The 12101-nt window shown below is 46.9% G+C and overlaps 1 protein-coding gene across 16 annotated transcripts; it reads right to left on the bottom strand.

Annotated features, from left to right (window-relative positions):
- Positions 1–811: 811 nt before the first annotated feature.
- On the bottom strand, positions 812–10536 carry LOC109778953 (late embryogenesis abundant protein D-34). Of its 16 annotated transcripts, XM_073498200.1 has the most exons (7): positions 10097–10536; positions 7408–9978; positions 4193–4423; positions 3485–3688; positions 2422–2477; positions 1906–2027; positions 812–1228 (listed from the first exon to the last, which is right to left on the bottom strand). In XM_073498200.1, exons 1-2 carry the CDS (start codon positions 10478–10480, stop codon positions 9805–9807), a joined length of 558 nt encoding a protein of 185 aa, XP_073354301.1. In that variant the 5' UTR covers positions 10481–10536; the 3' UTR covers positions 812–1228; positions 1906–2027; positions 2422–2477; positions 3485–3688; positions 4193–4423; positions 7408–9804. The 16 variants fall into 16 exon arrangements, with proteins under 16 accessions (XP_073354301.1, XP_073354298.1, XP_073354300.1 ...); XM_073498197.1 differs by lacking the exon at positions 2422–2477; XM_073498199.1 differs by lacking the exon at positions 2422–2477 and having other exon boundaries at positions 1887–2027.
- Positions 10537–12101: the final 1565 nt, after the last annotated feature.

Consider the following 12101-nt stretch of genomic DNA (forward strand, 5'->3'; position numbering starts at 1 on the left):
CACAACAGGACATGGGCCTCTGGGCAAGGTCCATGGTAACCATCTCCGGCAAGCCACAGTCCAGGCGACATCGCTGCCCTGCACTGGGCGATTGGAGCGCTGTCACTGGGAGATTGTGTGCCCCTAAAGCACAACCACGTTGGTGTAGCAACAGTGCAAATCCGGCAGTGGTGTCCGGTTTACTTCCGTTGCTGCAGGCGCCAAAACGAAGGCCTGCCAAAATGAAGCTTTCCTTTTAGTCACTACTTCTGCCTTGTAGTTGTAGGTGTTTGATCTTTGATGATACTAGATGACCCGTTGCGCCAATGGCGCAAAGGCCGAGTGTAAACCAAGTATTGTAAGAGTGTGCATTAAAATATTTCGTGATGATACATGTTTTCTAAGACGAAAAAAACTGATCCAAACCAAGAGTTATTTGCAAACAAAATTTTAAAATAGTTTGACACGTCTAAGTCATACTCCATGCTATATCTCCGAGTTGTGTGTTATTTATAAACTCTTGTGAAAGATTAATGAATTTCAGAATTTCATATCACCGGCTTACAGTTCAAACCAAACTCGGGGCATATTTGAAACCAAATCTGGAAAAGGGCAGTCAAATACTCCTGAAAAGTCTTGGACATTTTCACAAAGTTATATTATATAAGTAGTAGTATATGTGAAAATTTCCAAGATATTTCTGACAAGTTTTGAGCGATGAAATTAATCCTGACCAGTTGCGCCAATGGCGCAAAGGGCAAGAGCAAACCGAGCTTTCAAACCATGCAAGTAAGAATATTTAGAGACCAATCATAAAATACTTGAAGCATAAGAAAATAAATATCTAGGTATGATGTTCATACAGTCACTATTCATACATAATATTATATATTACAATGCATGGTCGGTTTATAGGCCAAAAGAAAGGCATGAGATCAGTTCATGATAAGCAAAGCTACATAGGCAGAAATGCATCATATAGATAGCTCTGGTCATTCAGCTTATGTTAACTAAGTTATGCAGTCATTTACATCAGGTAGAGTCATCGCTACATGTGCCATTGGTATGAAAAATGACCTCAACATCTAAGCAACTCTTCCTGATGGGTGTGTTCGGTGGGTTGCCATTGACAAAAGCAGAAATGCCTTCCATATCATAGTTGAGTACCCGATAATACTTCTTTGTTTTTTGTCTATTATCTCTGTTAGATAACTATTATCTCCAAAAGGCACCACCAAAAGACTCACACCTGTTGAAATGATGCAACGTGATACAAGAAACATGACATCATAAATAAAGTGAGTAATAACCTTTCTTCATAAGAGATATAAAAAAGGAAGTCAGCAAAGAATAAGTAGACAACAAGTGATGTTTGATGGACCAAGCCGTACCAATATCATAATATCATAGAACCATAACGGTTGCATTTAACTAACATGATGTTGCTTATTTCTATTGTTTGGCTGAACTATAACAAAAGGAAAAGCATAATTATTTTCTCAATGCAAGCTGATAGATTCATGGTAACCAGTTCTGGTTAGATCCAACAAACCACATGCTGAAAAACAAACGAAAAAGAATTTCTTAGAAAGGTGAGTAGAAGATGGAATCTATACACATGAGGTTACTGATTTAATTCCTGCCCTTCTTGCCTGTCAACTGTGGGAGTGTGCAGGCAAGGACGACTCGTTGCTAATTTTTCTACATGATGAGAAAAAAGATGCAAATGTTTAGCTACATGAGACATGCTTATGGAAAAGTACTATTGATTCAACTGGACCTCTTCTTTTTTTTTACTATGTCAGTCAGCAGCAAATCACTATTTTCTTCAGTGCCAGTTGACAGCATACACAATGAAACAAAAGGTGAGACGTTGGTTGGTAGCCGAGCAGTCACTTCGGTATTACCCAGAGAAAGGCAAATGACCTTTATCATGTTTTGTTCCATCTGGCTTCTCCTTAAAGAGACCCCGGACATTTGGGTCAGCAAGGCAGCACCACATAATCTTGGAGTAGTAGATGTAGTGCCAAGCATGTACTCTAAAAATTCTGGTACATACAATCGAATGCATAAATCTATTAATTTGGTCACTGACAATATTTATACCATTAACAATGTACACTACTCACTGCTTAAAATGAAAATAGATGAAATGGCACTCTGATATGCAGCTGAAAATATATTACTCCCTCTGATCCAGAATAAGCATCGTAGTTTTGAACTAAGGTTACTTCAACTTATTTCAAACCCGCGACACTTATTACGGATCGGAGGGAGTATGAAATTATGAATAAGTAGCAGGTCTCTGGAACTACAAATGAAAGATCATGCATATTATTAAAAGCGAACCTAGAAATATGGATTCCATGGTCACATTTACAGAAAAACTTCATATGAATGTTAAACATTAAAAACATAGATCTGGTTCCCTTTTCAACATACCATAAATGTGTGTGGTGTCCTAAAAACCTCTATATCTCCAAGTAGGCGATACCTTACTACAGATATACCAAGGAAATATTACACACTATTAGAATGATTTGAAGAAATCGACAAGCTCGTAAAACTTAAATGCCAACAGACATTCCTTTAATTAATATTCAAAGAGAGAATTATTAGATATAGAGAGAATTATTAATCTAAGAGTTACCGTTTATTGGTTTGTAAGAAACAATATACAACATCGGAATCCTCTCCATGTAGGAATCATCAACTAACTCCGTTGGCAAACATAGGGGTCAATGGAAGAACTTCTATAAAGCTCCTATAAACAATCGATGTGAACTGTATGTAGTGAACGCAAGCTTGCTGCAGGGTGCCACTTTAGGTGATGCATACCCTAGCTGATTCTCCTAGGCTCCCTACAATATATAATTTGGTAAAGAGTAGTGCAGAACCAGAGACATGAAAAAAGCATTTTTCTTGATGAAACATTACAGATCAAGCCGGTCTATTTGAGGCTTTCTGTTAAATTCATTAGACCATGGAACAAAGGGATTTAGCGTCGCAGGGTTATTTGCCGGTGGTGTGCAGCAGGGTTGACGGGAGATGAACTCGAATTGGGTTGGAGTGTGAACTGCGTGCCACCAGTACTACATAATTCCTCCACTCATCAGCCTCAACTAAGGATGGTGGCTTCCTGAATAATTTGCTAAAAACTGAATTGAACATCAGACAACCGTAATCACCATATTCTCAAGACATTTATAAAAAATTATTCAAATGTTGATGCAAAAACGCTGGACCAGAAAGAGGCCAAAGTATGCGTTCAAATTCAGTAGTTCCATGAAGATTCGGAACTGGCCCTTTCATATCTCCTCGCAGCTAGTGCATCTCTTATCGGAGGCAGAGAGAGGATGCCAGACACTCAAACAGAGCACAGCAAAAATGGTACAGCCATGGAATAGGAGGAACACGTTGTAGGCCTGGATGGGGAGAAAATTTGGCGCGGATAGTGATGAAGACATGCTTCCAAAATATAAGTTGGAGGAGACAGGGCTCATACCACACACACTGTCTTCAGCGTCCGCAATGCAGGGACATGGCCATCTCAAGATCAATCGATGGGCGACTTCCTTGTCTACTGCCACCACAAGGCAAGGCTCAAGTCCACTCTAGATCAAGCAAAAGTCACCTTCCACATTTTGAAGACCATGAGAGCATGGCAGTACTCTCCGAAGCAACAAACATAAGTTACATAACATGGTGCCTACAAAAGTCAAAGAAATTCAAATTCTGTCATAACAGTAGATTCAGGACTTCACTGTGTAACATATATATTGGTAGGCTTGAAATTACTACACAAACCAGAGAAAAAATAGGAAGATCTACATCACTTATTTTAGCATGTCAAGATTATAAGCTGCAAATGTATGTTCTTGAGCATCAGTTGTCTACTGAGCATACCAGGCCTAAAGAACACATATAGACAAAAATCAATTGCCTTTAGAGGAGAACTCTCCTTGTTGTTCGCATATAAGTTCTCTGGTTTAAGGTCCTGATGGATGACACCTTTTCTATGGCACATCTGTCACACTTTAATGGCAAGAATGCATGTCTGATGTCACAAAATAATTCCATAATGCAAGAAACTAAGATGTGAACACATGATGAAATGACTAAAGGAAAACAAAAAAACTTGCTTCCACCATGAATTGCTGAATTTCCAAGTAGCTGTGCTCACAAATTTATACATAGAAAGAAATAGTGGTACCTTGTAAATTTGCACAACCTATAAACAACAGATTTGTGAATTAATCTCTTTGTCTTGATGCCCTCTTCACCAGGCTCAGTATCACGGATATCTTCTCTTGAACCATCATAAGTAGTGTGGCCATTGTTGAAGTATGACCAGTTATATTCTCCTTGTGTCTCCCTATATTTTTTATTCGGCTGCCCATTGTCGTGGCTGCACTTCTCACGTCAGATTTTAGCTATGGCGCCCCTGCGAAACACGAGCAAATTTGAATCAAAAGAAAATGATATTAAGAGAAACAGAGTGGTAATTTTGCAAATCCAAGGATTTCGTCACACATCAGACCTTTATAACAACTATTACGTTAATTAGCACAGAGGCATGAAAAGTACTATCACACTGGTGCAACTGAGGAAAATTAAAACAACAACAATGTAGGTATATGGATTTAACTCTTAGCCAAAACAATATGCATTTAGATTTAACTACACATGTATTCATTGTAGCTATCCTTTAATCAGATTGTTTAAGAGACTTTATTCAAACTATTAACAAAGAATCCGGCGAAGTATCACAAACACAGGAGATGGTATACAAATGAAGATACATACCAGCATGTTTAGCAAAAATATAAAACAAAGGCAGAGAAGACACCTTTGTATCATTCAGTGTAAGCTAGAAGAGCACTTTGGATAACACTCAGTGAGATAGATAGGTAGTAGCCCCAATATAAAGGGATATTCAAAGATAAATGACAAATTGGGGAACAACATCCTGCACTATGATTGTTTTCATGAGGAGATCATAGAGATAAAATGAATTGTCAGTGCATAATCACCTGGCAATTTCTTGAGTTAACTTCACATTTGCCTTAAAGGTTATATAAACAGTCATACTAAGGGAATTTAAGGGTGGTAGAAATCGACTCGAACATAAGGAGATTTCAGTTGTATGCCCAATATATGCTTCCAAATAAATAATCTAAAAATCATCTTCTATGACTATTTCGAAACAAAGGCACCTCAGGAAGCATGTAGTCAAACTAAATAGTAAATAAGGTACCATTTCCCCCCTGAAAAAAGACCATGGCACAACAAGTTTCTGTGGCAGCACCTGCGACACAGATGGCGAGGAGGGCGACAGGGAGGGAGGTGTTCCTCCCCTCCGCCTCGACCGGCGGCCCCTGACCTGTTGGCGCCGCCTCATCCTCGCAGCACTGCTCTTCTTCTTCCTCTCAACTCTCTCTTCTCTCGTATATGGTTTCTCACAAGAACACAAGAACACTCTCATGAACACACACGTACACACACGCCCAAGGAAGAAACCAGCACCGGCTTTGCCGAGAGCTCTCCTCCTTGGTGACACAGACGCTACATTTTTCCACAGCCCTCCCGGCCTGCTTATTCTATTACACAATGCAAACTATATATACACAGGGCCAGCACCAGTGCCACCTAAACTCACGCCACCAAACAGACATCGCAGCCAAGCCTAACATCTAAGACCTGAGACCCCAACCTAGCCACTTGACAGGTCTGGGGCACACACTGGTCCGGCGTGCTCTCAGAGGCCGCCGCCGCCAACTGCCACCGCTCCATCTTCAGAACTGTACTGATGCATCAACCTTGCTCGGTCTAGCTATCGTCAACGCCACCACGGCGCCCAACGACACCTCCTCCCTGCGCGCAAACAGCTGAGCACGTCGTGGTCACCACTGATACACCTCAGCGCCATGCTGCCAAGTACCACCAGCCGACACAGCTTGAAGTCCTTGGAAGATCTGTCGTGCGTAGCACCTGCCGACCAGGCATGACAAAGCGTAGCACCTGTCGGTCAGGCATGACTTGACATCTCCACCGAAGCTCCGTGCAAGACGAAGCCACTCCACCTCCTGCCTCTGACTTCCAGTGCTGCTCCACAAACGATGCTCCCAAGAGAGAAACGACACCACAGTGCCGCCATCGTCCGATCTGGAACACCAGATCCTAGGGTTTCCCCCGGAGCAGCACGAGTGGGTCGACAGTAGTTACATGACGATGCCTCCATCAAGGTAACGGCGAGAACACCGCCATCGCCTGCCGTCGGCTCGGTTTTCACCGGCAACCATGTCTCCCCTACTCGCAGCTGGGACTAGATGATGGATCTCGAGATCCAATCACCAAGCCTCTGGTCGGCCATCTCTGGAAGAAGATGACACCACGTCCACCAGCGTCACCACGCCGGGCACGCGTCGCCGCCGGCACCCCCATGGTGCCTAGAGGCCGACAAGCCCCGACGAACACCATGCCTCGCCAGCCGCCATGGCCCAGACCCAAGCACCACCAGATCTAGATCGGATCGGGGTCAAGGGCCCCAAGCCGCAGCCGCCGCGGAGGCAGCACCACTGGACGGTGCCCTGCCCTCCACCCCGCCGTAGGACCGAGTCATCGCCGGAGCTCCGTCGCGCCACGCCGCCAAGCCGCCGCCGGAAGAACTCGCGCCACCGCCAGGGGAGAGAGAGAGAGAGACGCGCCAGGGAGAGGCCCCGCCGCCGCCGGCACTGCCTGGGCTTTGCCCGGCTGTGTCCCTCGGCGGCGGCGAGGGGGGAGGGAGGGTGGAGGGGGGCCGGTGGAGGAGGGCGCTAGCGAATTCACGTGTTAATTCAATAGAAAACATACAGTCTCTGGAAGACAAAGAGATGTCATGGGTGTTTTGACATTTGACGCTTACAGTAAGTGAGCTCTACACAAAATGTGAGTCCTCTGGTCCGTACCCAAGAAAGGCGTCGGTGTACCTCTCCTCGGGATGTCCCTTTTCTGCAGCTGCTTCATTTCTAAGAACTCTGTACATAAAGCCTAGAGGACAGCAAGCTCAACCAAATTGACAAAACCGCAGTGCTCAAGGCAAATTCATCGTCAACAAGGGACGGGATCAGCGTACTATTTCGTCAGCTGCTTTATCCAGAACATGAAGGAGGCTCTCAAGATGCTCTGCGTATTGTCAACCATCAAATCGAACATTGTACAACTGAATCCGTTGGATTGACAGGTTATTCAACAATTTCATAGAGGCGAACAAGCAGATATAGATCATACCTTTTTAGAAATGAGACTGTTTTCTCTGAATTTGGTCCTAAAATTACATGATGGCGGACAATACAGGACAGCAAGAAAATTGATGAACTACTTGGTATACAGTGTCTAGTCAAGTGCCTCAAATATTCTAACGGCAAATGGTCAAAACAAAAGGTTTACCTGATTGAGCAGAATTTCATTAAATTCCAAAAACTCAAATAGTCAGCAACATGTCATTGGAACAAAATCCTGCGAGATAGAAATAGAAGTGGAACCACAATAAGAATAAATTAGCTCATGAACAAATCATCAAACAGGATAGGGCAAATACTGTGAAAACAAAGTACAGAGGAAAAAGAAGACGCAAAGAGAGAGGAGCATCTCGGCAAGATTCTGGAGGAGTTCTTCTTCACTCATGCTCCTTTAGCTGACGCACTGGCCTGCAGCTGCCGCTGCCAGATTGGGTATGGGGACGACGACGACGTGCAGCGGACGACCACTCCTCCACTCCAGCAGCACGCCACCTCCTGGTCCTCCTCCTCCTCACGCATCTTCCCCCTCCCTCTCCTCGCTCACCTCACGCCACACGACCAGCGCGCTGGCGCCGACGGGGAGAGGGGAGGAGACGACGAGGAGAGGAGAGGAACCGACGGCCGTGGCCTCCTCCTCGTCACGCGTCTGTCCTCTCCCTCTCCTCGCTCTCCGCACGCCGCGACCCACGCACTCGCACCGATGGGGAGAGGAGAGGACCCGGCGGCGGCAAGAGGGGATGAGGGTAGCGGGAGGAGGAGGAGGAGGAGGCCAGGAGGTAGGATCCGGCACGGGGCAGAGGAGAGCGGTGGCGGCGGCGACAGGCGGATCCGGCACGGGCAGAGGTGGCGGCGGCAAGGGGGGCTCGGGGGGACGCGGGTTCGGTGGCTCTCGCGCGGGGGCGGGCGACGGCTAAGGTTTCTCCATTGCAGTGGGTTAGTTTTATACACCTGTATTTGCTGTACGTGAAATTACTAAAATGCCCTTGGCGGGGCACGAAATTTACAAGCGATGGCAGCAGCGATTTAGGGGCGACGTGGCTAGCTTGGTCTTCTTCAGGGTTTATATGTTCAATGTGGGAAAGAAAGATTGCGGCCTTGAAGTGGCGATGCTCTATTATAATGCTATTGTTGAAGACGATGCGTTTTCGTGCAAAAAAGCATTTTTCGTGTCCAACTTTTTTACTTGACTTTTTTAGTGCCCTATTTTAAGGCTGCTAACGCTGTGGAATCAGAAAACGGTGACTATGAAGGGCCAAAGCACCAACTAAAGAGCATGAAATACCTCGAACCGAGCCTAAAAAGCCTTGTGGTGAAACTTGTCCATCAGTGCTCAAGTCTTAGCTTAAACTTGACTAAATGATAATATTTTTTGTATTTATTTCAAAAAATTACGATGCTTGTTAGTGAAGACGTTCCGTCGACTCTAAAATGGTTTTTAGTGTCGGTTGTCGGTCTGCCTGCGTTAATCGAGATGAATGTGAGTACGTAGGTGAACATCTGCGTTTGAAACTGAAAAAGTGCATATTATATACTACTCCCTCCGTCCCACAATATAGTGTAGTAGTAGTAATGTATTCCGGCGGAGCTTCAGCAAGGCTCAATGGGCCATGGCCCGCAAGGCTCAATGGGCCATGGCCCGCCCAGGGCTGGAGCAAATTTTTTATATAAAGCCAAGTCCCCAACGCTGACCTACGCCGATGTAGAGAGGAACGCAGCAGACAGGAGCCTCCCATGCATTGCACTGAAGCATTTGCTGGTCGTTCCTTGATAAAAGCACTATCTCACGGTACTACAGCGCACGTCAGCCGCTGGCTACCGTGGCAACCGTCAAATTGAATGTCACGACGTATTTTGTGCTCTCTGCCCGCTTAATATTTGTTTTATAGCTCCGCCACTGGTAATGTAGGAAAAATACCTGATGATACCAGTTCTTACATGATACCATAATACCAACCTGTAAAATCCAAATTTGAAGATGAAAAAAAATCTTAAAAAAACGTGGATGTTCACAAGACATATGTCGACAATTGCAAAAAAAAGATCAAAATTCAAAATAGAGAAGAGAAAGAAAAAACAAATTCATCATGAATAGTGTTGAAAGAAGACAAAAGCAAAAATGACACTATTCATATCTGAATTTGTCTTTTAGATTTCTTTTTGTGTATTTCGAATTTTGATCTGAAATTTTTTAGGGGTTCTCTACTTACATGTGTTGGAACATCCATGATTCTTTTAGATTTTTTTGACATGTTTAAATTATAAAGTGAATCGTGGGCGAAACTTTCTCACACAGCTGACCCTTTTGTGTAGTCCCGACGTGTCGACGCTACGCTATACTCCCACGTATCACCTGACTCACAGGTGCTGCACTCCTGAATCCTGATGAGCGTGGCACCCAGGAGCCAAAACGGGCCCCATCCATCCTTGGTTGTGCAGGGCCTAGCCGACAGGCCTATGCTACCGCACTTAGTGAAATAGTTTCGCCACATGTTATGTATACTTCCTCTTTATTCCGATCGGTCCCAAAATAGACACGCCTGTCCGGCTATTTACGGCAAGTCCCCTCCTGATTGCGCCTCGCGGCCTCTGTAAGCGCCGCTCCCACACCGTATGGCTTGGTCGCCTTGCCGGGGGCATGCGCCGCCTCCGCCTCCACCGCGGCAGCCGCGTCCTCCCTCGTCACCGCCTTGCCCGAAGGCAGCTTCGCCGTCGCGTTCCACTAACACACACAACAGATAATGCATCCGGTGAGAGATGCAAGACAAGTGACTGCGCCGCATGTATGCACGCATGCATACTGCATGCATGTTCGTGGTCGTGCGGAGGACTGCACGTACCTTGAGGACGTCTCCGATGGTAATCTTGTCCTCGGCGTGCGCGGCCGTGGCGTTGGCGTCCGCTGCAGCCTGCGCCTGCGCTGCGATCCCGGCAGGGATGTCCACTCCGGTGCCGACGGCGCGCGCCTCCGCGGCGCGTATGGCCGCGGCGTCGGACCTCTCCACGGGGTCGTACCCAACGGCCCGCGCCGCCGCCTCCAGCGCCTCCGAGATCTTGACCTTGGTGTCCTGCTCTTCGTCGACGACCGCACGGCAGCCCCCGTGCGCAAGCCGCTCGTCGTCGCTCGGGGCGACGGTCACGGCAGCGTCGAACACCCGGCCTGGACTACAGGTGTCGATCTGGGCGTAGGTTTGGGAATCTACTCCGCATTTGGCCTGCGCCATGGCTCTGGCTTCTATGTTCAGCTGCCTCTCGCGCGGGCGCTTCCCGTCGTGTGCGGCGGGCGGTGTACACTAGCGGCTGAGTTTATAGAACGGCCGCGGCAGTCCAGCCGGGGACGTGGTCGGGAATGACACGTGGTGATACGTGTCAGCTGGGAATCTACTGCCGTTTTGTGGCAAGGGCATGCTCGGCGACACCTGGCTCGAGGCAGAATGCCCTTGATACAGCCGCGTCACCTGAGCTTTTACTTTGACGAAACCACTCACGTCGAGCCATTTCATTGTCACCGCTGAAGAACCATCGAAAGGTGGCGGGGTTTTCTGTTCGGATTGGGGAACTATCAACGATGTGCAAGTTGTCCACGAAAATTGACTATTTCAGTCGTTAGGTTTACGAAAAAGGGTTTCCCCGCTTTGTATTATAAAGCAACCAACATCGATATAGCCAACGAAAAAGGGTTTCCCCGCTTTATATTATAAATTATAAAGCAACCAACATCGATATAGTCAAGGATAGGTGTTGGGGCGGAAGCAGCACAGTCACGCCTAAAAAACAAAAAAGAAACAAATGCGAACAGCGACGGATCAACGAAAACGATGAGGACCCACAACCGCTGCGCCCACCGGAGAATTCCACCACACTTCAAGCATTCCGGACCGCCGCATACCAAGCAACACCATAAAGAAGGATAGCGACGCCGACGACGCTGCTGCCCGGACAAATCCTAGGGTTTCCCCCGGTACGTAGAGGAGTGCGGGGGAAGGGGCAAATGAGGGAGTCCTGAACTAAGGGGTCCTCGGGCGTCCGGGCTGTTAGCCATGGGCCGGACTGATGGGCTATGAAGATACGAAGACCGGAGACTTTACCCGTGTCCGGATGGGACTCTCCTTGGCGTGGAAGGCAAGCTTGGCGATTAAATGTGTATATTCCTTTCTTTGTAACCGACCTTGTGTAACCCTAGATCCTCCCGGTGTCTATATAAACCGGAGGACTTAGTCCGGAGGAGAGATACTCATTACCATAGTTATACAGGCTAGACTTCTAGGGTTTTAGCCATTACGATCTCGTGGTAGATCAACTCTTGTAATACTCATGTTCATCAAGATCAATCAAGCAGGAAGTAGGGTATTACCTCCATAGAGAGGGCCCGAACCTGGGTAAAACATTGTGTCCCCTGCCTCCTGTTATCATCGACCTTAGACGCACAGTTCAGGACCCCTACCCGAGATCCGCCGATTTTGACACCGACATTGGTGCTTTCATTGAGAGTTCCACTGTGACGTCGACGACAGGATCGATGGCTCCCTTGTTCTCAAAAACAGCATCACCTTTGGAGGAGCACTGGCCCCAGGCCAAACCCTCCGGCTGGGCGGCTTTACCATGACCGCCCGTTCGGCCGTTAAGCCGACGATGACCTCTCGGGTCATCGAGAACCCTCTCCGTGTCGAATCCGAACTCGCCAAGCAGATGGATCCGATAGAGTTTTCGTCTTTGAACGAGCTTCTCGATCGCATCGCCGCCCTGGGGGTCGCCACAGATTACGATCGGATTGGGCTTAAACTCGATCAGAGAGAAATCAAATCTCCACCGATCACCCACCAGATAGCGGTAGTCGTGGAGCAA

The sequence above is a fragment of the Aegilops tauschii genome, chromosome 5 (assembly GCF_002575655.3).
Source record: "Aegilops tauschii subsp. strangulata cultivar AL8/78 chromosome 5, Aet v6.0, whole genome shotgun sequence".
Lineage (NCBI taxonomy): Eukaryota > Viridiplantae > Streptophyta > Magnoliopsida > Poales > Poaceae > Aegilops > Aegilops tauschii.

Coding starts and splice junctions, on each gene's coding strand:
- LOC109778953 (XM_045229178.2), bottom strand. CDS start 10,480: ATGGCGCAGGCCAAATGCGGAGTAGATTCCCAAACCTACGCCCAGATC. Junction 9,979..10,096: donor CCATCGGAGACGTCCTCAAG/GTACGTGCAGTC, acceptor TGTGTGTGTTAG/TGGAACGCGACGGCGAAGCT.